Raw genomic sequence first — 27,988 nt, 5'->3', positions numbered from 1 at the left:
GGGCTTCTTCCCTTTCCATATAAAGTTAATGATTAGTTTTTCCATCTCTTTGAAGAATGTTTTTGGTATTTGGATCGGGATTGGGTTGTATTTGCAAATTGGTTTCGGCAGAATTGTCATTTTCACAATGTTGAGTCTGCCTATCCATGAACATGGTATGTTTTCCTTATTATCTCCTTTTGGCTTTTGTCTTCACATTTACTGTCTGGAGTTAGACTGCAGTATCAAGTCCTACAGAAAAATTTGAAAACTCTTTGATGATCAAAGGGCAATATAATTTGGTTCCTTCTGGTTCTAACTAGAATAAAAGTTAGAGTCTTCTCTTCTGAAATAGTTGCTAAAATGATTGTTAGAAATAAGGGAAACAAAGCTTAGATGAATTGTGATGATATTCATAAGTTTTGTTTCTGTTGAAAGATTTTCCTTAACAGTTCTCTCCTGTGCCTTTAACTTTTAACCATTGAATTAAATTTTATAAAACCTTGATATAAAGACAACAAAGCACAGCCAAGTCAGCTAAACTTTACTTGCTTCCCCAAACACCTTTATTAACCCTGTAGAGGCAGACGAATCAGCTATGGCTCTCTGTAGTGGTCTATCTCTTTCTCTCTCTCTCCCTCTCTCTCAGCAGGACTTCAGTGTAATTTTTGCTTTATTTTCCCTTAAGCAACCAAGGCAGTTTCCTCATTATCTAGAACTTGATAGAAGTTTTTAGGTTTCTCCTGAGATGTTCAGAGAAACATGAAGTACTAATATTAATGTTTTTATAACTTACTATTTGCTTTCCATGGCATCACTCAACTGGCTTGTGAATTACACAGTAAAATGAGGAGAAACATTTTCTTAATAAACTCAGAAACCTCTAGATAGACTGAAAGCACTCTATGTACTACAGTGAGAAGAAAAACATATCTTTATTTTGAAGCACTTATCCAAACTCTTTGCTAAGAGAGTCCATTCAGTCCTGCTGGAGAAAGTGTGCATCTGGGAATCCACTGCTGCATTAAGACCCTTTCATTTTCCCTTTCCATCTTTTACACACAAGTGGTCTAAAGCATTAGGCTAGGAAGCAGAAATTTTTGTGGTTGTTGGCAAAGACATTTAACAAGTAAAATTTCTAGGGAAGAAAAAGGAAGGAACATATTTTCTTTTCTCAGTTAATGATCAGTTTAAAAGAGGACAATAAGAACATGGTTTCAAACGTACAAACCACTCTTTTGAGCAATGGAAATGGCCAATAAAACACTGAGTTATCATGAAAGAAGAACATACTACATCACTAACTTTGAAGGTTACTACTGTTTGTTTTAATCACTTTTCAGATCAGTGGCAAGAATGATTCAGTTATCATCACGACTACTGAATCAGTGCTAACTACCCTCTTCAATTAACTCTGAAGAAAGGCAGCAAAATTCAAGTTCATAAACCCATTTGGAAATTGTTGTGATTTACAAAGTCTCATATGCACAAACGTTAAAATAAGGACCATGAGTGGCAGATTCCAAATGGAATTTTTCCAATATCTCTAAGAAGCAGATGCTCTAAGAAATTCATTTGTATTTAGCGAAAAGTTTATGTAAGAAGAAAATAGTCAATCAGTAACTCTAAAAATGGTAAAGTTCAATAGTAGAATTCACATGTTTGTTATGATTCAAACTTAGGTACTGTCCTTTCATTGAAAAATCACTTTCATAATTGTCAAATACTATTACATATGACCTATCTTCTCTAAGAAGTATCAATTCTATGAATCTCTTATAAAAGGAGAATGCTGCTAGGGCAACCTCAGGACTGTATTAATTCAATACATTTTTGTGTAATGAACTGACACAAGAATACTACATAAATCAAATGATAACTGGATAAAAACAATACATTTAACAGATGAACCAAATCCAAGTTCTTAATAAACATAATTTCCCACTGCCACCCTGGCATCCAACTGAAGTTTTCAAGGAGCAATTAGAAAGAAGCATTTTTATTATAACAAGTCATGGCAAGTATAGAATTAAGCAAGCTATTGTGCTAATTTTAAAAAGTTCAAAATATTTTACTAGCAGGAAGATTATAAAAGATACTGCTTTTTAAAAGAGAAGTTCTTCGGAATCATAAACTTAATACCTTGATGGGATGACAGACCATAACCGCGCGCGCGCGCGCACACACACACACACACACACACACACACACACACACACACACACACACACACACCTTCTTTCTTTCTCTCTACACAAAAGAGAAGAAAAATAGCATCAGCAGGTTGTGGCTGCACACAGCTATCTTTGTTTATCAGCGACTGATATCCGGACTGGGTGCTGTTCCCACAGTCTCGTATCAGCCAACCATTTAGAAATGAAACAAACCACAGGAAACAAGCAAAACAACTCTCCAACTGTCTGGTATGCATCACCACTTTAGACTCACAATTTAAAATTCTCTAATAAAGTTTCTAGGTTCAGTCCACTAAATTGTTATCTGGTGATTTAGGCAGGCCGTTATTAGAACTTGAACTTCTGTGATTTATGACAAGATTATTTTTAGCATCCTTATCTAGGCCATGTTCTGAAACATAAGAAATGTAACAGATAGCAGCACTGCCCTAAAGGAACTCATCACGCTTTCTTCTTCTATTATCATATAATGCTCCTTCTGTTCTACTCCATCATCATCCTCTGAGGTCAAGTGGCAGTAAATTCTTCATCTTTAAAGGGGATGGAACAAAGACAACCTGTTGCTGCTGTTCTCTTCCACCAGGGCTGACTAGACTAGGATGGTACACTAATCACAGCACAGCCAATTATACTCTTTTTTCCAAGTGAGAATTAGAACTTCAAGACTGATCACTTAGCTAAAGGCACTCAACTCATACGGACATGTTATGGGAGAGGGGAGGGTTGGGGTTACTATTTTAGGTCCAAGTGAACTGATGAGCAAACAGAGAAACCTGGCTTGTAGAAAGCAGAAGAATAAATAAAGCCAAAGCAAAAAGAAGCAGAAACAAGATACTCAATAGCCTCAGAAAAACCGGATATTCTTGAACCCGTAGCTTTTCAGTTTCAGGTGTACGTCCTCTCCTTGAGTTCAGTGAGAAACCTTTGCTTATTTCCTACAAAACCCCTCCTTCTGTTTTTGTGTAACTAGTTTGAGTGGGCTTCTTGACTAAGATAGTAAGATTACTAATTATTAATAATGAATAGTTCAGAGTTGCTTTTCTTTAACCGACTGTTAATACTCACTTAAAAATTTTCCCTCAATTTGAGAAATAAAATTTGAGTATTAAAGGTTTCTAGGGCACCAAGACTGCAGTCCAATTTTGAGAAAGAGGGGTATTATTATTTATAAATTTAACAATAAAAGAATAATTTTTTATTGACAAAGTAAGATTACTACTTACATAATCTGGCAGAGGGACATCATTGGAACTCAGTGAACCTCTCAACGACTGTGTGGCTTGTTCCAAAACTTTGTTGTGCTTTTTAGACAGCAAAGAAAATAAACTGAAAAAACAAACAAAACATCAAATTATATTAAAAGAACTAAATGTCCCCCTTTCTAGGACTTAAATGGAATTACACAGTTCCACAGCATGTCAATTATTCTAATATACTGGTAAATGACCACGATTCTTTGTTCATGCTTGTTAAGAGGATTACCGATACCATCTATGTAACAAAAAATGAAGTGACGAGGATGCTTAAATTATAAGGGTTCTAAAAATTAAAAAAAAAAAAAAAAAAGTTACACAGTTTAAAACAGATGAAATTTTTAAAAGATTACTATAGTGGAAAAAATAGTGGACAGAGATTTAGAAAGCCTGCAAAGTAGACTGACTTTACAAGTAACTCACAGTGTAATCTATTACAAGTAACTTGAGTTTGTTGTATTTCACTTTCAAATAAGTGTGTTGGATTAGAATATTTCTCTAGTATAATACAGAGCCTATGATTCTATATTATAGCTTTATATACTACTTCTCAAAAAGAATGAGTTTACACATACGTATTTTAAGATTTCTGCTTCTGGCCATGATGGATTAACTGGTACCAGACTAACCCTCCTGCTGTAAACAACTAAAAACCTGGACAAAATACATATGAAGCAATTGTTTTCATATACTGTACAATAGCTGATGTGCAAAACTGTGATCTTCAAGAAAAAAAAAAAAAGGAAATATACACAAGCCCCATAATGGTGAGTTTCTACCTAGAGAAACACTTCAAACTATGGCTCAGAAAGGTGAGAACCAAACAGTGCATAGCAGTATTGTGCAAAGCTGAGAAGAGATGTGAAGTTGGGGCTGCTCTGGTAGCTGGAATTTGCAAGGCAGAATACTAGAGAGGAGAGACTTGTAAGAAAGGAGCCCCAGAAATTTGCACAAGTGTCTTCTTGAGTCTTTGGCTAAAAAAGAAGCTGTACTGTGCAGAGCAAGACTCCACAAGAGACAACAATTAACAAAGTTGTGAACTGAACAGAGACTTTGGAGGTCACAAAAAGCTGAGAGATGTTGGAGTTCCAATCAGCCAGGGTGGATAAAACTCATGGAACACCCTGGGTATTCAGCTGAATTCTCAGAAAGGCCATGCTTTAGGAGTAAGGCTATTCTAACTCAGAGTAAGAACTCTATATGCTTCCTAGCAAAGCTAAGTGAACAACCTTCAAAGAGATAAAACTGATCTACAAGTAAATTAGCTATCTGCCAGAACAAAACTGAACAATTCTTGAAGACAACAAAATCCAGACACTCAACAATGTGGCATCCACAATTTCAAGCAAACAGTAAAAATTACTAGATATGTGATGAAGCAGAAAAATATGACTCATATAAGGAGAAGAAGAAATCAGCCAATAGAAAGAGATCCTAGAGATGCTGGAATTAGCAGAAAAGAACATTAAAACAGCTATTTTAAAATGTTGAAAAATTTAAAGAAAAACATGAACATAATGAGGAAACAGATGGGGAATATCAATAGAAATGAAAACGTTCTGGCATACAGTTAATTTACTTGTAGATCAGTTTTCTCTCTTTGAAGTCTGTTCATTTGGCTTTGTTAGAGTGCATCTAGAGTGGAGTCCTTACTCTGGGTTATAATAGCCTTACTCCTAAAATATTTTTTTTTTTTTTAGTACTCTATTTGATCACCTACTTTGGCTTTTTGGCTATATCCTCTTGTTTTATTTTCAGTGACTATCTGAGTTTACAATATGCATATTTATCACAATCTACTATAAATTAATATTAAATTAATTCACGCATAATGTAAGAACCTTACAACACTACTTCTCTCAGTGTTCTAGTATTCTACCTTCACTAAAAAATAGAGGTAATCTATAGTAACTTTCATCATTAATTTAAGAAAATTATTAAACAAGTCCTAGGAACCAAAGCAAAAAGGATTTGAGATTATTTTCTCTGGAAAAGAAGGGCTAGTTTGTTTATTTATTTATTCTGAAAGTGAATGCTGAAATCTGTTCTCCATGTTAGCAGAAGAGAGAACAAGGACATGGGCTTCAATCGAAACATAAGATATTTCAGTTGGATATAATGAAAATTTTACTACTACGGGCATCAAATGTTGAAATGGTCTGCTCAACAAGCTATGGATACTGCTTCCCAGTTATCGTTACGAACGTTTTTGTAAGAACAGATGATTTGAGGTCACTTCCAGTTTTGGGACTATCACAAATGAGAAACAGAGAATTCACACTTACTTCAAGTTTTCATTTATACAATAGGCTTTTTTCCTCAGATTTTACAGCTAGAGCTTTCAGAGTTGTTTTTTTTTTTTAACTTTCTGATTTTGACTTTCCTTTAGCATTTTTAAGACAAAGTGACCTAAATTCGTACAAGACATGACTTGCAAATTGCTGAGTGCAAAAACTAACTTTTGTATAGAACTCTGCACTCAAAGTACTAGCCCTAGATCATTAATTCTAGTTAAAGTGATAGAGACACACGATGTCTGTGCACAAAGGGGTAAATCTGATTTTTAAAATAAGTGCAACTGATCTTCAAGTGTGCTTAATACTCAGTCAGAACAGAGCTGCCAGAATACTTTTTAAAATTACAAAAAAGACTAGATTTTTCTTTATGTACAAGAATGTTAATTATAAATTAACAACAAAAAACTGAAAAGTCAAAACAATCAAGACTAGAATAGGTATTGATCAATAATAGAATAGGTTAATAAACTGTCAGATATCCATACAATGAAACACAATATAGCAATTTGAAATTATCTAAAGCTACATGTATTAATATAGATAAATCTCAAAAATAATACTGAGGAAAAAACAAGCAAAGATCCTTGTAGAAGAATGTGAACAAGATGATACTATTAATATAAATGCAAAACTATATTACATATCTTTTATAGATAATACATATGAAATAATAAATTAAAAAATATATGAAAATGATAAACACTACCTGTAGGATACCCATTATTTCCTGAGAAAACATGGAAGGAAACAGAATCAGGGAGGAAGGCATAGAGGATTCAGAGCCCCTGCCAATAGACAGCATTTCACAAATCAAAGAAGCACACAGAAAGAATGCACGTGGTCAGTCCAAACTGGAACATGCTCAGAAAACCACAAGCTGTTGAGAACAGCTCCAGTTTAGGGTGCACAGGTGGCAGCAGAAGATGAGACCAGAATGAAGACGGTTTGAAAACAGACTGTGAAGGGCTGCTTATGGCATATTAAAAGCCCTGAGCTTTATTCTATAGGGAGTAAGAAGCTAGTGGAACATCAGTCTTATGAAATGATGAACAAGACATGGTTGCTTGCCTAATGAGCTCAAGTCTAATGGGATAATAAAAAAAATGTCTATAGTACTGGAATCAGAACATGCCATGGGTCTGAAGAGAGTGCTGCAGGAGCACAGAGGAAGACTAAGAGAGTTGCTAGCTGGGAAAAGTAAAAGGAGAAGGAGAGCAACCCAGCGATGGGAAATAACGTACAGAAAGACATAGAGAGACTTCAGGGAAGCGTCAATAGCTCATAAGGCTAGAACAGTGAATGCCCATAGGGGTGAGAGGTGGCAAGAGATGAAGATGGCAAGATAGAAAGGGGCCAAATAAAAAAGGACCCTCTGTACCATGCTAAGAGGTTTACATTTCATTCTGTCAAGTAAGTGAGACAGAAATTTAGTAAGTCAAATATTTACCAAGGGCCTACTATGTGCCAGGTAATGTGCAAGTTGCATGGGATCCAAAAGCAAACAAAGGCAACAGAGTCTCTGCTCCCACGGAGGGCACATCAGGTCAGGAGGGTATACCTACACAGATGGTTCTACTGTCAGTGTGGTGATGGAAACGAGCACAGAGAGTTATACGGACACCGATGAGGACTGCACAACTGCACCTGAAGGCAGGAACAGGAAATCATTTCTGGAGATATTGTTTGGGCTGAATCTTCAGGAACAATTAGAAGTTATCCAAGCAAACTGAGGTAATGGTAAAGGTAATCTGGGCAAAGAGGATGAACTAAAGCACGGAAATTCGAGCACTGCTGGTGCAGGAAACAGCGTACTGTGCACTTCATAAAGTGTTAAGTGCACCGCTGTACATAGTAGGTGGTTAAGCTTGGGGTGGTAGTGGGGATAGTTCATACAGTGCCTCTTATGTCTCGCTTAGACCTTGGACTTCATCCTGAAAGCCAGAGGTGTTTTATGATAGCAGGACTACAGTATGAAAAAAAAGATAGGGGTGTGAGGCAGGAGGTAGGCAGGAAAAAGTGGCTGACTACTCTTTGTTCACCTGTGTCTTAACCTCTCCCCTATGCTCTCCAATCTCATGGTGGCCATAGAGTCCCTGTTATAAGAGCCCAGGGCTCCTAAAACCACTGGCCTGAGCATGTGTACAACTGAATTTGGGTTTTAGAAATCTTCTACTTCTAGAGGGAAGGATGAACAGGAAATGACAAGAGAACAAGAGTAGAAACAGTTGTTTCAGGAAACTTTTACATTACTAAAAGTGAGAGATGAAGAGGCCTTGAACTAAAGCAAGTATGAGTGATTTGGAAAGCAAAACAGACAACACAGAGAGTGAAAGAAGGAAATCACAGTTATGGTAACTCTGAGGTTTCTAACTTGGGATACTTAGCGGCTGGCTGAAAGTGACTATACATGTTAGGAATATAAGAAGAGGTGAAGGGTGGGGTGAGGGCCCAGAAAGACAAAGAGCTGTGCCTTGAAGAAAATAATACCAGCAGCAGCAGCTAAGACTTATATAGCACTTACTGTATATTAGGCACTGTTCATCAGTCACAGGAGGTAGGTACTATTAGTATCCATTTCTTTTTCTTTAAGGGATGATGGAATTGAGGCAGAGAGAGGTTAAGTAATTTGCTCATGGCACATAGCTACTAAGTAGTAGAGTCAAGGGTCCTGCTCAGGCAGGATGGTTCCAGAATCCGCGCTCTTATCAATTCTGCCATGAAACCTAGTGGTGCTCAGGAATCTCCAGGTGGAGATGGTTAGAAATATCCAGGTGAGCAGTCCAGAAACACTAATGTGGTGCTCAGGAGAGAGGTGAGGAGAAATTTTAGGATTATCACCATCAGTTGAAATCACAGAAGTGGAAGGAATGACTCAAGGATAATGCGTAATGTAAGAAAAGAAGTAAAAGGACAGAACCCTGGGAGATCCACGAGACTAAAAGGGTGAGCAGAGCACAGGTAGCTAGCAAAAGTTGCTGAGAGCAAGAGTCAGAAGTAGGAGAACTAGAAGAAAAAGATACTCTGTTCGCCAAGAGAATAATTTCCAGGAGGGAGTAGTCATCACACTCAAAAGAACTGAAAGCAGGGACTCAAACAAATACTTGCATACCAATGTTTGTTGCAGCATTATTCACAATAGCCAAAGGTGGCCACAACGCAAGTGTTCATAAACAGATGACTGAATAAACAAAATGTGGTATATACGTACATGGAATATTATTCGGCAATACAGAGAATGAAGTTCTGATATATGCTGCATCATGGATGAACCTTGAAAACGTCATGCTGAATGAAATAAGTCAGTCACAAAAGGACAAATACTCTATGATCCCACTTATGTGAATATCCAGAATAGACAATTTCATAGAGACCAAAAGCTCATTAACGGTTACCAGGAGCAGATGGGAGGGGGAATGGGGGGATATTACTCAATGGAGATATTGTTAAAGGTGATAAAAGTTTTGGAAACAGACAGAGGTGATTGTTGCACAGCATGGTAAATGTAATTAATGTCACTGAACTGCATAAAAATGTTTTGTTATATATATTTCGCCACAATTTTTAAAAGAAAGCTATCAAATGGTAAAGCAGGATTAAAAAAATGAAACAATGTCACTGGATTTGGCACAATAAAAGAAATCAATAGTGGTCTTATCAAAAACCATTTTCAGTGGTGTGAAGGAGGCAGTGGTTGAGAAATAAGTAGGATGTGAGGAAACAGAAAAAATAGGTATAGACTCTTAAGAAATACGACAGCGCTTCTGAGGAGCAGAGAGCTAGAGTAATATTCTGCAGCAAAGGTGCTCAGGGAGAAGGTCAATTACCAGGAGGTGGTATGGGGGTTCTCTCAGACACTTCTCACAAGAGCCTTGCTGATCCTTGCAAAATTTTAGGCAACTTTGCTCCATGCTCTAGTCCTTCCCTCTAAACCCAGCCTGTTGCCGTCAAGTTCATTCCTACTCACGGCGACCCTACAGGACAGCGCAGAACTGCCCCACAGCGTTTCCAAGGAGTGCCTGGTGGAATCGAACTGCTGACATTTTGGTTAGCAGCTGTAGCTCTTAACCACTACACCACCAGAGTTTCCTCCTTCCCTGTAGCACGCTCAGGTAACTAGTATTATTAGTATCCTTCCCTCTAGCACACTTACAATACTAGTTATCTGGGGAATGAGAAGTAATGAGAAGTACCTCAACTCCAGAAAAGAATGAAAAGAGTTGATTTACAGATAAAGAAACTTAGGTATAGAGAGTTGGATAGTTTATCCAAAGTCAAAGCTATATAGTGTAATGAATATAGAATTTTTATAAATCCTAAAGAGGAATTAAAATGTAAAATAATACAAAGAATTATTAAAATTATTAAAGGCAAAGCTGCGCCTAGAAACCAAGTCTCCTTAGGGCCAAGCTTCATCTCTCTCCTCTGGGGACAATGATTCTTTTGATATGTAGAAAACACTATGTCTTAGTCATCTAGCGCTGCTATAACAGAAATACCATAAGTGGATGGCTTTAACAAAGAGAAATTTATTTCTTCACAGTAAAGTAGGCTAAAAGTCCAAATTCAGGGCGTCAGCTCCAGGGAAAGGCTTTCTCTCTCTGTCGGCCTTCTCATCAATGTTCCCCCGGACTAGGAGCTTCTCTGCGCAGGCACCCCGGGTCCAAAGGACACGCTCTGCTCCTGGCACTGTTTCTTGGTGGTATGAGGTCTCCCGGTCTCTCTGCTCATTTCTCCCTTTTATGTATCAAGAGATTGCCTCAGGACACAATCTAATCTTATAGATTGAGTCCTGCCTCACTAACACAACTGTCACCCATCCTCCTTCATTAACATCATAGAGGCAGGATTTACAACATACAGGAAAATCACACAACACCAGGAATCATGGCCCAGCCAAACTGATACACACATTTTTTGGGGGTACATAATTCAATCCATGACACACTCTCTTCCTCCTCTCTGCTTCTCCTTCAAGCCACAACTCAAATGCCATCGATTCCATACTCTCTGTGAAAGCTTTCTCTAACCTGTGCTCTCTCTGCCTCTGAACTACAGTGACTTCTCCACTACTCACTTGGCACTTCAATATACTCTTTTCTTTTTTTTTTTCCCCACCAATATACTCTTATACTACTGGTACCTTACTTTTTGAGGTAGAATTTATATACAATAAGATTTACCAGTTTTAAGTATACAATTCTATGAAAAATGAAGAAAGTCATCAAGATACAGAACCATTCCATTACACTAAGTTTCCTTGTGCCTCTCTAGTCAATCCCTCCTCCATCCAACATCCCCCCTGCCATCTGTCTTCTGTGACTCTTAATTTTGCCTTTTCTGGAATTTCATGTAAATGGAATATCATATGCACTCTTCCGTTTCTGGCTTCTCTCACTCAGCATAATGCTTTTAAAATTTATCCATGTTGTTTTGTGTATCTGTAATTCATTCTTTTTTATCGCTGAGTCGTTTTCCATTGCATAGACGTACCTCAATTTATTTACTTACTAGCTGTGGACATGTGGGTTGTTTCCAGTTAGGGGATTCTATGAACAAAGCTGCTATAAACATTCTCATACAAGTTTTTGTGTGAACATGTTTCATTTCTTTTGAACACCTAGGAGTGGAATTGCTGGGTTGTATAATTACCTAAAACTTAGTGTGGGGGTGGGTGGTTCACATGAATCCCTAGGAGTACTGGACTTGTATCCCTGGGAATCTGCAACAGAAGAGCTAGTGCCTGACTCTCATCATCTGAAATCTAAAGGGGAGAAACTGTGGCTGGAGCTGCCCGTCTGGTGGCAGAGTGAAGAGAAGGCAATTTTGTCAGTCATCTGTCTTTCCACTGCCGGTGGACTAAAATTATTGTTTCTCATAGACCAGATATGGGCCATGTCTTAGGGAACTATCCTGGAGTCCCAAGAGGCCTGTCTACAGGGGTGGTGAGATCCAAGACAGGAGGTAGACTGTTAGTGGCTAAGGGGACAATTTTAAGTGAGCAGCTTGAGGAGAGGTACTATCCTTGTCAAAATGCACATGAGAGGATCTCCAAGGAACCTGCAAATGTGTTCCCTGACAAAAAGGCAGTTTTGGACAGCTACTACAACCAGAGAGGACCAACGTCAGATGACATCTGTACACACTCTGTAAGACTGTGCCCTTCTCTCTAACCCTTTTCTTCATGAGCCTACCACTGCAGAAGTCGGAGACAGCAAAGAGTGGAAGCGGGCAGGAAGGGGTATGGAAAGAGAAAGAAGCTGAACACATCGTATTCCTCCACTGCCGGTGCCAAGTCTGAAGCAGCCAGAGGTGGGGGGGAACAGATAAGAGTTTGAAATTTTGATTAATACTTTGAACTGGAGAAATGTAACCATTGATCTGGATGGAATTTTTTTTTTTCTTTGTGCTTTAGGTGAAAGTTTACAGAGCAAATTAGTTTCTCATTCAACAATTAATACACAAATTGTTTTGTGACATTGGTTGCTAACACCACGATGTGTCAACACCCTCCCCTTCTCGACCCTGGGTACCCCATTTGTATTCGTCCAGCTTTCCTGTCTCCTCCTGCCTTCTTGGCCTTGCCCCTGGGCTGGTGTGCTCATTTAGTCTCGTGTATATGGTTGAACTACGTGTGTTACTGTTTGTTTTCTAGGCCTGTCTAATCTTTGGCTGGAGGGAGAACCTCAGGAAGGATGGAGATTTTTAACTGCTGATATGAGATGTTCCTTTGACCAAAAGGGACTAAAAAGGGTATGGGGCCTCCCTAAGATCTTATCTAGGAGTAAGAGCGGAATGAATTTAGAGTCAGTTTGGTGGAGAAATGATGAAAGTTGCTTCCTGATTTTATGCAATGAGTCCAATTCATTTAATGCAATAGTTACAATATTTCATAAAGGTATAATATTTTGAAGAGCAGAAAACAAAATGATGAAAAAGGAAGAAATCACTAATATTGCCAATTTGATAAAAAATCGTGAAATTCTATTTTCATTCTTTTTCTTATTTCTTCATAGTGGTAGTTGGAATAGACAGATGATCAACCTCTAATCCTTTCCATCCAGAAAAGTGGATACATATAAAAATAATCAAAGACATATTTCTGATCCTCATCCACAGGGCTTAATGAAAATTAGTTCTGTTCTCTACTAATTTCAGTTTATTACTAATAGGAGGTTGGAATAATCACAACCAGTCTCCAATTACTAATAGGTATGTTCCAAAGTTTCATTAATAAATTGGGTATTTTAGAACTGGGAATGAATATGTTTTTTTCTTACAGAAACAATGTTTTAAAGTCTTTTTGTATTAAGATTATAAAGTACTGAAAAATAAGACTGATTGTGGCACTTCAATTATCATCAAACAGTTCTGTAAGAGGGTTTCTATAGGAGAAATACAATTCAATATTTAATTTCTCTATTTTTTTAGAATACAAGTTCTCAAGGTGAAGAGAGGCACTAGTATGTACGTAAGTACTTCTGAGTATGAGTAACCTGTTCACTAAAAACAACATAGAGGGCCTCTCTGTAGTTGCATAAATTACTTTTCATTTTTTAAGTCACTTATTCTACAGGCATTTTTTGATTTGGAAGAAAAGGGCAAAGAAACCCAAATTTAGAGTTCTCCATTTCTCTGGTTTATAAAAGGCTGTTCATACATCAAGAATTATATGTGCATTCTTTTTTCTTAGTTAGCTTTGAAAAGCCTAACTACAGAAGAGAAAAATCTTAAAAATAATATGCTTAACATGTACTCAAAATCTTAAAAATAGTACGCCTAACATGTTTCAAAAAAAAAAAAACCACCACAGGTAAAAAAAAATAGTAATAAAAGTAGTGTGTATTGTGAATTTATAGCTGAGAAAGAGAACAACACATAACCAAAGGAAACATGGGTAAAATAAACAGATTTGTTTTGCCAGGAGAGAGAGCTGAATACATACTGTTTGTGGGTTTTGTGGTAACAAGCAAATCATCTATGAATTGTAAAGACTGCTTAAATCTAAACTCTTTCACTAAGAGTCTGACTTGGTGATATAAAGAATTTAATAGGTTTAACAAAAGGAGAAATGATCATCCAGTAAAATTAGTAATAACATTTCCATCACTTTAAGGGTAATTCAATCACCGCTGGTAGGGCTAAACATACATTTATATGTAATTTCCTTTTAAATGGCATGATGAACCAAGAAAAAAATTTAAAGAACAATTTGAGGTGGAAGGGCGAGGTTAGGAGCTTGCCCTGCCAGATAATAAAACGTGCTAAAATGCATTAAACATTGTGTTATTGGCACTAGATGAATAAATCAACAGAACAGAATGTAATTTAGAAAAACACTGATCTCAGTGGTAAAAGCTGACTAAGTAATAAGTGGTGTTAGATGATAATTGCAGAACTGGTCCAGGAGGTTGAATATCCAACTAATCGGATTTCTATTTGGGAAAAAAAAGGTAGAATTCTACCTTATTTCATACACAGGACACACATACATACACAGAGAGAGAGAATGCAGGATAACTTTTTTATAATTCGGGAGAGTGTGAAAGATCTTTTGCTGAGCATGACTCAAAACTCAGATTTGCAGACCATTTTAAGGACTTTGGCTATTCCACTGAGTGAAATGGAGAGCCACTAGAAGTTTTTAAGCAGAGACGTGACCTGTTCTGACTTACATTTTCAAAAGGTCACTCTGACTTTCCTCTTAAGAAAGTAAGAGGGGCAAAGGTAGTAGCCGAAAGTCCATTAAATGCTACTGCCAATGGTGATAGCAGGGAAAGCAGTGAGGAGTGGCAGATTCTAGATACATTCTGAAGGCAAAGCCAAAAGGATTTGCTGCTAGATTGGATTTAGGGTATAAGAGAAAGAGTCAAGGATGTCATCAAGATTTTTAGCCTAAGCAAATGGAAGGATGGGCTTAGCATTTACCAAGATGGGAAAGACTTGTGGGGAGGAGGGCAGGCTCCAGGGAAACTGAAAGTTTTGAATATGGTAAGTTTGAGATGTCTATTAGTCATCCAAGTGCAGGTTCCAAGCAGACAGCTGGATGTATGAATCTGGCTTCAGGGAAGAGATAAGGTTAAAGATAAACATTTGGGAATTATAAACATATAACCAAAGCAGCCCTGGTGGTACAACACTTCAAGTACGCTCAGCTGCTAACTGAAAGGTTGACAGTTCAAACCCACCAAGTGGCTTTGCAGAAGAAAGACCTGGCAATCTGTTTCTGTAAAGATTACAGCCAAGAAAACCCTATGGGGCAGTTCTACTCTGTCACACGGGGTCGCTGTGAGTTGGAATCGACTCGACGGCACCCAACAACAACAACACATATAACCAGAATTTCAAGTCATGGCTATGGATGAGAAAACTCAGTGAATAGTATAGATAGAGAAAAGAAGACAGACCAGAGAAAGCCAAAACCTAAGCTAGAAGTGAGGGAAGACCTGGGGCAAACCAGTTTATATTCTAGAGCTCCAGAAAGGTGCAAGTATTAGAAACACCAGCTATTAGAAAGCGGGCTGCAGGTGAGGTCAAATACAATCAGCTCACAGAACGCCATCAGCTCAGTTTGTACACCTGGGAAAAATACTGGAGAATTCCTCTCATTAGAAACTGAAAAGCACAAGACAAAAAGAACCAGAGAGACCGATACTCGGGGATTCCCCAAAGAAACAGTCCAGTTGGCGCACCTGAAAATGAGGCCCAACCCAAGTACACAGAACTTTCAATCAGTTCTCTAAGTGTGTCACTTCTAAATAGGAACTCTTTGCCAAGGATCACCAGAGAGAGCCAACAGAATGACAGACAAGACAAGCAAACAAGAAAAAAAAAGCCTGAATAGAACAGAGACAATGCAAGAAGCAGGAAACAACTTCCAAAATGTACAATTACTAAGCTCGGGGAGAAAAGTAAATATATTGCAGGTATGAAACAAGAAGGAGGCCATATAAGAAGGAATATCAAAGAATAAGAAAGAACTCTTAGAAAATGAAAATATGATAGCAGAAATAAAAATTTTAACAGAAGGGTTGGAAAATAAATTTGAAGAAATCTCCCAGAAAGTGGAACAAAAAGACAAAGAGAAGGAAAATAGTAGAGAAATGACAATTAGGGAACTAGTCCATAAGTTCTAACATCCAACTAATAGGATTCTTAAAAAGAATAGAGAAAATGGAACGAGAGAAGGAGGACATTATTAAAGAATTATTTCAAGAAAAGTTCTCAAAGCTGAAAAATATGAAATTTCCAGAATGAAACAGCCTACCAAGAATACAGATTTTTCAAATTTTGACTAAATTTGGTCTTAAATGCTATTTAGCAAGAATGACCCTAGATACGTGGGGGTAAATTAAAAATTGGTAATTTATCTCAAAATAAAAAATTTACCCCAATTTCAACTTACTTTTATACCTATTTCATGGATTACATACTTGAAAAAATGTATATCCTGATACAAATTCAAGTGCAATGAAAGACCTAAACTATTTTGCAATTAATATGCAATTCTAAAGACATGAGACTTGCTAAAAGTTTTATGGTGTTTTCTCTTCTGTATTATAAAACATGTTCTGTAAACAACAAAAACAGATTTTCTGACTTGAAGAATTTAGGTTGTCTTTCTCTGTTACCCTTTGTTTGTGCCCTGAGAAAACTGCATGCCAAGCAGATAACAAATCTACCCATCTCTTAAAAAAAAACTCCATAGTATGGTATGGCTAGTTTATGGCAATAATTTGCATTCAAATAATATTTAATGAGACATTAGTTTAATATTTAATAAAATATTAATTTAATATTTATCTCATAGGGAACACAAGAGGAGCCAGGATGAACAGTTTAGAAGTTATTATTACAGGTCTTAAGGGATTTCCTAGGTGCAAAGAAACCTTCTCTAAGGGGTATGAACCAAATAAAGCATGTCTACTGTAGGTCATATGTTATAACGATCACAGGAAACATGACACAGAGGATAACTACATTTGGAAATTCTGCAGAAGGCCTACACTGATATTATAGCATAATTTACAAGAAGATATTCTGCAGGTGCTGGACCCTTGGTCTAGGGTTCCAACTAGAACTTTGGGATTTATTTTTGCTTAGCCCTTACTCTTAGTTTAGTAAATATAACCAGTGTTTGAGAGGGCCACAGGAATAACAAATCTTAATTTTTAACTTATGTTACCCTCATTACTATAAAAAAATCTTAGATCTTTGCACAATATAATGAATATAACTAATGTCATTGAATTGTACATGTAAGAAATGTTGAATTGGCAAATGTTTTGTTATATATATTTTTTCCATAATAAAACAATTTTAAAAAATCTTAGATTTGTAAAAACTCTATCCATTTATTTCAACTTGCTTTCCATGTCTGTATACTTAATTACAAATTTATAGTTGCTCTATGTATTTCTGACATACATCATCCTTTATCTTTTGTTTGTATATTTATTCCACCTCTATGAACACAATTTCAAGGGTACAGCTGTCCATTCTTCTTTTCCCCTTCTACAACTCTTCTGTAATGTCTCTTGTATATGCCTGCAGTGCAGTGAATAACTTTTATATGTCCCTTCTAGCCATGGTCTTGTAACTCCCACCAAACAACTAGGTGGGACTATGCAGATAACGTAGTGTGGCCCACCAAGGGGAGTGGATAGCTTGCTAATGCTGCAAATAAGGTGCATGGCACCCTTGTGGGAGTGGGACCACACAAATAAGGTGTATGGAACCGTAACAAGGGGATTGGTCAGTTTTGCCATCCCACTAGCCTTAAAATGAGCCATCCCAGAGGTGGAAAGGGGGAACCTCACTACCACCAAGAAAGAAGAGCTAGGAGTGGCACATGTCCTTTGGACCTGGAATCCCTGTGTTGAGAACCTCCTGGACTATCAAGACAGAGAGAGAGAGCTGTAATATCAGAGATAGCGAAAGAGGGTGAGAAGTAGCAGCAGAGAAATAGTGGCAGCAGAAATGGGAGATGGCGTGGTGGGCTTCCCAGCCCACGGAGCGAGAGAGCTGAGCGCCTTCGGGCAGAAGGCTTGCTGGTAGAGTGGGGAGCTTCTGGGCACTTGTCTGCAGAGTTAGGCTTGCCGGCCCACAGAGCTAGAGAGCTGAGTGCCTTTGGGCTGAGTCTTACTGGTAGAGTGGGGTGCCTCTAGGCACTTACTGGTGGAGCTAAAGAGCTGTGTAACACTTGCCTAAGCAGGGCAGAGACTGGGCCAGTCCAAGAGGCCTGAGGGACCAACAGGCTGAGGGCCAAGGGAGAGGTCTGCCTGTGGGCATGGCCGAGAAGCTATCCTGAATAAAGAACTGTATCCTGAGTCATTCCTGACCCTGAATTGTAACCTGTTACTTCCCTAATAAACTCCATAATTTTGAGTATCGTCCGTGAGTTGTGTGTCGCCATCACAATGAATTATCAAACTCAGCAGAGAGGCAGAGAGTGCTGTGGGAGGGACGGCTGGTTTAGAGTGGGTAAAAAGGTTAGAGAGGGGAGGTATGTCTGACCTCTGCTTCATAGGAATCAGCTTTGCGCTGATGCCGATGGTGATTCTCTCTCCGCTTCGTGAAGTCAGAGGAGGTCAGATGCCTCCACCATGCCATTTTTACAATACAGTGGTACTAGTGGGTCAGTCACTCCCTCTCTATTTTCCCTTTTTAAAAAAATCTACTGACAGATTAATGATGAATGAAATATCCTTTGAGCTAAAGTTTAGAAATACTTTTTGGAAAAACCAAGAAAGGAAAACATATATTTATAATAATTTATAGGAAACCCACCTCTCCTGTGACTCATCCTGAAATACAGGAGCAGCCCCCATCTCTCACTTCTTAAGACATAGATCCAAACCACAAGCAAAAAGAGAAAGATTTCTATGCATGAAATGGTTATTGATGCTCAAAGGAAAGCTATGAACTTAACTCTTAGGCTTGACTATTAGCTTCATCAGCTAAAACTTCTAAATAATTAAAGGAACAAACAAGACAAGGGGGAAACCTGCATGGGAATATGTACCGATAGGAGACATCTAAGAGAGTAGTATAACCAAAAAAAGGAAAGGAGTCTCGACATCAAAGTAGAAGCAAACTCAGAAGTCTATTACCGTTTAGTACAACAGTGCATGTTCATACTGATGACCCTACAGTGTCAAGAAAAAGACCTAAATGTGTGCAAGGCCTTGTACTTAAAAACTCGAGAAAGTCTGCAATAGCAAGATCTCTATCCAAAATACTTAAAAAAAAAAAAAAAAATCTTTAAAGTAATGCTCTAATGGAACATACTCTTGTTACCTGGAAAAATTTTGAAGTCTCACAATTTCTGAGGATGCTAGATAAATACGGTGTCGCTTAAATAAAATTTTAAATCCTGTAATATTTGAAGCTGCAGTTCTCTTTCAAGTCTGGGTTAATTCCAAACAGCAGGGCTATTACACTATCAACCAGAGAATTTTTGATATGATAAAATTATAATGTTTTTAATTAAAATAAGTTAACAAAACAAAACATAAACCATGGTGATCCTCACGAATAAACATTGATTAAATGTTCTTTTAGAACACAGCCCTTTATTATAACTACCAATTATTATAGAGGTAAAATTCTGTCAGTAGTTGTAAAAATGTTACCCATTTCAAGACAAAATTATAGCTTAAATCAAGTTGAGCAGAACCTGATAGGAAACAATCTACTGTTTTAAGAACTGTGGTTAATGTTTAACCACATAAAATCCCCCAACTTTCCTAAGACCCACACATAAAATCATGTTTTGTGCTCCCTCTGCTGGCTCTACAGCTACAGTTAATCCCATTCTCAAGAGATTTACTATACAAAGCAGGTCCCATTACACCACACTGAAAGCCACTGGTATATTATATTTGGGATCTTAAAGATGTAATCCAGCTCCCTCATTTGAGTACTGAGGAAAAACTAGAGAGGTGATAACCTTACCAAGGTCACACAGCAAGCTAGAGACAGAGAAATCCTGGTCTTCTGATTCCTGATCCAATGCTTCTTCCATTCCATAATGATCTCAGTGTCTTCAGGAATAAGACTGTTGTTGAACTGTATTTGGCTACACGTTATCTAAAATCTAAAGCTTGATATCTCTGGGTTACACAAAGATTTTTCACAGTACTGATAAGGGAATTTGATCAATATTCAGTGCAGACATATTAGGCTCAAAGAGTGTCCATGTTTCCAATTTTCTTGGACAGTGCCCAGTTCAAGTAACCTACTGTAGTTTCCTAACACACTGAGTACTTAAATTTCCACAAATGTGCTTCTACATTTGCTTACAAATCACTGTCACAATTTTTACTTGGAATATATGGTCGCCATACAGTAAGTGAAGTAATACGGGTCTTCAGGTCAGTAAAAATGGCAAAGTTATTTTTTGTTAATGATGATTATGATAATTACCATCTATAGAGTACCTTATTAACATACCAAGTACAGGGTTGGGCCTTTACAGAAATTACTGTCAAGAGTAATCTATAAGGTAGGTAGTGCTATCTCTATTTTACAGAGAAGGGATATGAGGGGAATAATTTTCCCAAGATCTGTCTGACATCAAGGTATCTACTACTTCCTCTGTACCTAACTGCTTTGGTATTTTGCTCATTCTTCAATCAACAGAGATAAGAGTAAAACATGCTGCTCTCTTATTACCAGCACCATAACAGAGCCCTCCTGCTTTGGGTAAAAGGTACTTCATTAAAAACACTCACTGTTTGAATTTCTTTTAAAATTTAAGCTAAAGTCGGCAGTGATAATATTTTCCTTACTTTCAGTAGAGTAAGTCACACGACCTATGCTATAAATGTTCATTAACCCATAGTACAAGTTAGTATTTAATCTAATTTACTTTTGTGTAATAGATGTGTGTCATTATTTGTCAAGTAGTCTGTTATGGGGAAAACTGAAAACACTAGTTCTAGTCTGATAACAATGCTGTTTAGACAGACACAAACAGTCTGGGATTAAAGAATCTAATCTGTTCAGACAAAAAGTAAATATTTATTAAGCTAGAATATACAAGTTTATCTTCGTGGGGAAGAGATATTTGTTTCTCAACAAAAGATATAAATTGTTATCTAAATCATAGACAATTTTAATTCAAAGCGAAGCTTAAATTCTGTGCTTCTTTTGGAAACAGAAAACTACAGACATAAGTGCCCACTCTTGTTCTGTGGTAGTGATTAGTTGTCATTTTCATGGAATGGAATCACGTTAAATAAGGTCTTAAAATAGGAAAAAAGTGTTAAAAAAACATATTTCCCAATTCCTAATTAGTAACATATTTGGACAATTCAGACAACAAATCTCAGCACTGCAGAAATGAAAAAGTAGTCTAGGTTAAATCCAGCCTTACGGAATTTAGGGAAAATTGACAAAATGACAATTTTAACCTTGCACAATTTAAATAATATAATTGACTTGATACCTAGGGCTCTATAGTTAGCATTATATAATATTTATGGATTATTAATAATTTTTCAACTGAAATTAAAGATAAAAATAACCTTGTTTTTGCTATTATGAATAAAGGAATTTAGGATAAGTTAGATACCAGCTCCTCTACTTACTAGCCGTGCTAGTCGTGTGAACTTGGGCACTTAACTTCTCTGAGACTCAGTTTCCTTAGGTGTGCCGATGATGATAGTGACAGCTCTTCATCAGAGGTATTGTGATGGTTAAATAAGAGAATTAATATAAAAACCCTTAATAGGGAGCCTAAGGAAGAAAGCCAGCAGCCAGTTCCAATTGATGACTGGCATTCAAGAATGTGGGCTGTGTTACCTGCTCTTTCAACTTTTAATTGTTAGATGTTAGCAATAAATTTTAACTTTTTAAAAACACTGTGCATGCAAGCCAAACACAGCACCTCTCTGGTCTGAGTCTAGCCTGCAAGTGGACAGTATATGATTTGTTTTAGAGAATCATTTGGAGTTGCCACATGTCACGGAAGAGAGCAAAGCATCTGGAGTCAAGGTTGTGTGGGGTTAGATGGTCACCCACGTAATAATCACTCATGTGTTACTCCACCCATTTAATTACCCTTCTTACTAAACAATGAAACACACTAAACTGCCAGCTTTCTTTCTTTTTAGGGTATATGTTCACCAAACCTCTTCTTCTAATCAGAGTGTTGACTCTCTCAACATTTAAACTTTTTTCTTGTCTTCAAATGGCTCCACAACTCTTTTCCAGTTCGTATGTCTGATCTCATCTCCTCCCACACCCTGTCCCATTCCCCATTCTTTTCTTCTAAATGCACCCTTTGTCTCTTTCGCCCACTCCTGCCTATATCTTCTTTCATGCCACCCCCTACGCTTGGAACAACCTACTAATCCACCAAATGTCTGTCCTCAAATCACTTTTTAAAAGTCACTTTAGTCAGTGAAGCCTACCTGATATCACCCATCCACCCACCGGTCCTATTTATGGACTGAATCCACCAGACTCCTTGAGGCTCAAATTTGAAATGTTTTTGATTGTTATTACACTACTATGAGGTTCATCATATTAACTCACATGAAAGAGAATGTGAATCCCTATAAACTTTACAATTTAAAAGTAGAACTCTTAGACATCTATATATCTATTAATCAAAAACTCTTAGACATCTATATATCTATTAATCAAAAACAAACAAAAAATCCAAACCAGTTGCCATCAAGCTGATTCTGACTCATGGAAACCCCATGTGTATCAGAGTAGAGCTGTGCTCCATAGGGTTTCCGATACTGATTTTTTGGAAGCAGACTGCCAGGCCTTTCCTCAGAAGCACCTCTGGGCCTCTGGGTGGGCTCAAACCTCCAGCCTTTTGGTTAGCAGTGAAACTTGTTTACCATCTGCACCACTCAAGGACTCCTAATTTAACCAAAGAGAGTGCTTAATACAGAGGGGCTCTTGTAAAAATCTTAAATCCAACCATTTTTTCCAGAGAAGACAGGGACAAACACTCAGATGTGTATATCTGATGGTTAAAAGAAGATTGTATTCATTGATAGTACACAATCTACAAAAATTACTCTCAATCTCATGGGAAGATGAGTGAATTGAAACTCTGGTCTTGCCCTGCTCCTATCATCTATAACTTGCCCAGTTCTGAACACCAACTCTACGCCTGTTTCTCCACACAGAAAATAAGGAAGGTGGTATCTGCTGGAGAGAAATGTTAGAAAAACAAAGTGGCATGGAAAGCCATCTCTTTTAGGCAGAAGACAGCATTCAGTGAGCTGGTATAATGAACTAATGCATGAGAAAATCTCGTTAGCATATTATATTTTTCAGTAGAATTGTACATTAAACAAGGAAGATGATTAGTTCTAGGTAACACTGTAATTTTTTTTAACATCATGGGCTTAAAATGAACACAATGAATTAAAATTTAAAGCTGAAATAGAAGAATAACATCAAAAAGGTACTTTTAATGAGTTTAAATGAGGACGAAAACTAAACTTTCTTAAGATAAATACTTGAATAATAAACATTAATAGGCAAGGAAATAATGATTGTATTTATGTAAGTATAAAAGAAACGCCTTCTTCAGAAAAAAATGTCAACAGGATTATGTAAGAGGGAAACCCAGCTTCTATAACTCATTGCCGTGGAGTCGATTCTGACTCATAGGGACCTGAAAGGACAGAGTAGAACTGCTGCACAGAGTTTCCAAGGAGCTCCTGGTAGAGTTGAACTGCCGACCTTTTGGTTAGCAGCCGTAGCTCTTAACCACTACACCACCAGGGTTTCCAATTTCTGTAAGTGTACAAAATCAGAGAATGCTACCTAGAGAACCAGATTAGGAATAATAACGTGATAATACATACAGCTTCTTTATGCTGGAGCCCTGGTGGTGCAGTGGTTAAGAGCTCGGTCGCTAACCGAAAGGTCAGCAGTTCGAATCTACCAGCTGTTCCTTGGAAACCCTATGGACCAGTTCTACTTTGTCCTGCGGGGCCACTATGAGTTGGAATCAACTCCATGGCAACGGGTTTGGTTTTGGTTTGGTTCTTTACGCTAAAAAATGGAAAAGTGAGTTCTATGGTTTTGATTATGGGGAAGCATGTCAAACTTTTCATGTTTAAACAAAAAAGGCCACATCACCCTTTTTAATTAGTGCATGGATGCAAATAAGCATGTACATTCAGCAATACATTAAAAAAAGTGATTTAAGTCATGTGTCAATGAATTCAAATTTGAGAATACAAAATACACCAGAGCTGAGTCAGTTAACAAAGCAATAATTTCAAGAGTTCATTTTGCTGTTTGGGATAGCATTCTCACTATGGCAGAACAGAATACCCACCATTTTGACTGCAAATAACCTTGCAAATTGAAACCAAATTGACCCGGTCTCATTTAAAGAAAAGATGCATAAAAAGCAGGAGGTGGAAGTACTCAGTCCAGGAGGAGTCCTGGCTCAGTCAATTCTGTTTCCCTAAGCCCACCAAAGCCAGATGGTGGAGCACAGAGGTGAGTATTTTGTGGGGCACAACGAAAGACAATGGAAGAGATGTACAAGCCTTATAGATTTAGCTGTTCATAAGTGAGAAATTCGCCTCAAGAATATGGGTACAACTTCTTCTTTTCCAGGGCAAAAGAACTTTGCTTTTATAGCTCTGGTCAAACTTCTGAACAGGATATGGAGCGCTGGGGAAGCATTAAATAACATACTGTTGTCATATTTTGTCCCCAAAGCAGTTTTAAAAACAGCCAATCTATATTTACTATCTGCTAAACAATGAGCTAAGTCCAGAAATGACCAAGTAACAATGTGGGGCAAACAGAGCAAAGGAGAGTAAGACCAAATGGTTAACCCAAAAGTCATGGGCATACGTGAGTTACATTTGCAGCTTTATAATCAGTGCCTCTTCGCTTATCCCATGATTCTAGCTCAAGGGGTCATCTTTCAGTGAAACCACAAGCTGTTAATGTATACAGATTCAATGTACAAACAGGTTGTTATTGTCATTATTATATTCACAAGAGGAAGTGAGGGGCTAGAAAACCAGACAGTGAGGGTTAAATTAAAATTTCTCTAAACACCCCTGGTAACAGGAAATACCACAAACTCTTGCAATAGCCACATCATGTATTACGCAAAAGTTGGTAGTCTGGATACTTGCGTTTGCAGTTTTGTGCAGACACAGAAATCAAGTGACGGTGACTCTTGAGAAGGAATATTAAAAAACTAATAAAACCTGAAGCTCTTGTTTTGCCGTTAAACTAGACTATCAAAACACATCGTCTTAATAGCTTGGGCACTACATTAATATATTGTTACATAAGATATGAAAACAGCAAGAATAAAACAGCCACAGAGCAGATTGATTATGCACTGTTTTACCGATGGGTATTTAAACCACAATGATGTTCTCTGATTTGACTATTTAAGGACAGTAAGAGGAATACAGAGGCCATCACACCATCAGCTAAACTATAAAAAGTATTCCCCAAACATGCTTCTCTCACTGAACACAGAAATAAATTTATGTAGGTAAATCATGCCCTGTTTATTCAATTCTTTTAGATTGATTTGTTAACTTTTCTCTTTTTTCTAACATTCTACAGAAAAGACACTACAGAAAATACCATTGTATATAGTTCCACTGCTATCTTTAAAAGTAATTTGAAAATTTAGGACTGAAAGGTTTAACATAAATACTAGAGGGTGGACCCACGTTAACCAGATACAAACTGCTCTCTCCGCCCAGATTTCCAGCACCACAACCACTGCATGCTAGGCTGCAGAGAGCACATATGGAATTCTTAAAACTTCTGCTGCCACCAGTGAGAGGCACCTGAACATCCTAGTGGCTTATACTGTGTGTTACTTGAAAATAAATTCATACAGTAAAAGAAATTAATACAATCAACATGAGGTAAAACAAGCCACACTTAAAAGTCACAAACATTTTTAAAGTCTATATAAATGCTACCTGTATAAAAATTATCTATGTGAATAGTAACTATACTTCCAATTAGACTAAAACCTCAGGAAAGCTTCTGCTTATTTGTTTTTTTAAAGTTAGAAGAATACTCACCTACTAGTCACTAAACAGAGGAAAGGCAAGGGAGCTATAGGAGTGTTAGTCACCATTATAAATTATATTCAGTTACTAATTGCTCTTATTATTATTATTTAACTTACTTCTGCCCAGTGGTAAATAGAATGCAAAACTTATCTTTTGGGTTTCATTGTAAATCTACTTGTAAATGCTTATGTTGTGAGATCTGGTTAAAAACCATTTGAAAATAGCATGTATTCACTATTAGTTTGAGAAAGAAAAAAAAAAGAAATCTGTATTAAAAATTAAAACCAAACTCAGACATTTTGATTACAACACTATGAAAAATTTTTAAGGAACAAAGGCTTTGGAAAAATGGGAGCTTCTTCAGGTTTGGCAAGCAGAAACCAGACTAAATCGTCCATATAGAATTTAGAGGACCAAAAAATAATTTTGAGTTTCTTACATTTCTATAGTCTATACTTCAATTTTGAACTTCAATCAGTTTTACAAACTATTTACAAGTGAAACTGTGAGTGGACAGAGAATAGAAGAAGTTCAAGAATTCAGACATAAATATAGTTTAAAATGTACAACTGCCAAATAATATCAGATTTACAATGGCTTTAAGATGGGTTGAAATGATTTCAAGGGCAAAGTTACCTAATAAAACCACACTATTGTAAAAAAGCTTCTTGGGGGACAGTGTAAGGTTAAAAGTGTGGCTTCCGGAGCCAGAATGTTTGGGTTTCAACACTGACTTTACCATCTTCTAGCAAGTTACTTTGTCTATCAGTTTCCCTGTACATATAATGGGAATAATGATATCTTAGAGTTGCTGTGAGGATTAAAATAAAAAATTGTTAATAATTAGAGCAGTGTCTGGTACAGAGTAAGACCTCAATAAATATTAGCTATTATCACCAGTACAGAGCAAAGAAAATATCTTGTATGTGTGCTCTCTAATACACAGCCTATAAAAAAATCTATGGAATACATCTAAAGTTCATTTAAAAATTAATTTTTAATGAACTGCCTTTTACAGACAGCTAGTTTGTAGAACTGTTGTGCAAAACAAGAGACCTCTTGAAACACATCTGATTCCAGTTTAAGATCAGTGTTTAAGAGTGCAAATGGAAAAATGCCAAAGAAAATAAGTAACTCTTCAATTCCCATTCCAGCTCAAATCTGTAAGACAGAGATTTAAAAATGTAACAGAAATGAGCTGAAATAAAAGATACCAAAACATGTAATTTAAAAAGCACAGAAGCAGCTCTCTACTGGGAATAATTCATCAAGCATATGTGTGGTGAGATGCATTTATCTCCTCGTATGATGCTGTGAACATTCAATAAGATGAAACTTTGATCAGAGCAGGGACTCCAGAGAGACTTGGATTCTACTTCCAGCTTGTTGCATGGTCGTTGCCAAATCATTTAACTTCTCTGTATTCTCCTCTCCTTAATCATCTTTTGTAACATAGAAATAAATCATTTTGTTGTCAACTTATCTTAGAGGAATAGGATTAGAATGAATGTCATTCCTACTCTGTAGCCAAACTGCAAAGGGTTTACCTTTCTCATCAGGAGGATGACGATTTAGTTACTTAGTGCCAGTAGGTGAAACAGTAACTTCTGATTTACATCACTGCCTATTTAAATCCTGGAAGTCAAATAAATGTAAGGGCTGGCATCATGACGTGCCAGGGCATGGAGAGTGGGTGGAATCACTTTTCTTCCATATACGGGAAACCCTGTATGTTTAAGTCTGTTAGACATTTAGTAACCAAGAATATTTCTATAAAAAGCAGTTATGCAAGTCCACATGTCTGAAAATGTACGTGAAATTCCCTGCAAATGGCAGTCCTAGGGGAACAGCATCCAATTTGGGGAATTTTGTATCCACTCCAAATTCTCCATACATATGGTCTAAATTGCATAGGAAATTTTAACTTGTTATTTAGAGCATACATCTTCAGGTACTCTGGTTACACCTGTACACCCACAGTACATCACCTAAGACTTCAGTACCTTCTTTACCAATACAATCTATACATAAAGCCATTTTTCTGGGAAAAATATCTACTCTCATTTTTTAGCTCAAATATTAATTTAATTCGTTCTTTCCTAAGATTTTATCAGTTCTTTCTTACTTTGCTTCTATGTGCCAAAAATCTCATGATACTCGTCTCACAGATTAACAATTTACTTTGTTAATAAGTATCTTTTGTTATATTTTAGTTATTA

General features: G+C 37.1%; 1 protein-coding gene across 3 annotated transcripts in view; it reads right to left on the bottom strand.

Moving 5' to 3' along the window:
• Positions 1–27,988, bottom strand: part of DYM (dymeclin) — a 265,159-nt gene that overhangs the window by 49,850 nt on the left and 187,321 nt on the right. For all 3 annotated transcript variants that reach the window (XM_023724953.1, XM_004389970.2, XM_023724952.1), the window contains one exon: positions 3,398–3,500. In XM_023724953.1, coding sequence (XP_023580721.1) covers positions 3,398–3,500 — 103 coding nt within the window. The remainder of the gene's footprint in view (positions 1–3,397; positions 3,501–27,988) is intronic.

Source organism: Trichechus manatus, unplaced genomic scaffold (genome assembly GCF_000243295.1).
Source record: "Trichechus manatus latirostris isolate Lorelei unplaced genomic scaffold, TriManLat1.0 scaffold00272, whole genome shotgun sequence".
NCBI lineage: Eukaryota > Metazoa > Chordata > Mammalia > Sirenia > Trichechidae > Trichechus > Trichechus manatus.
Note: the sequence above shows the minus strand (reverse complement) of the source record. Positions and strands in the feature narration are given on the sequence as shown.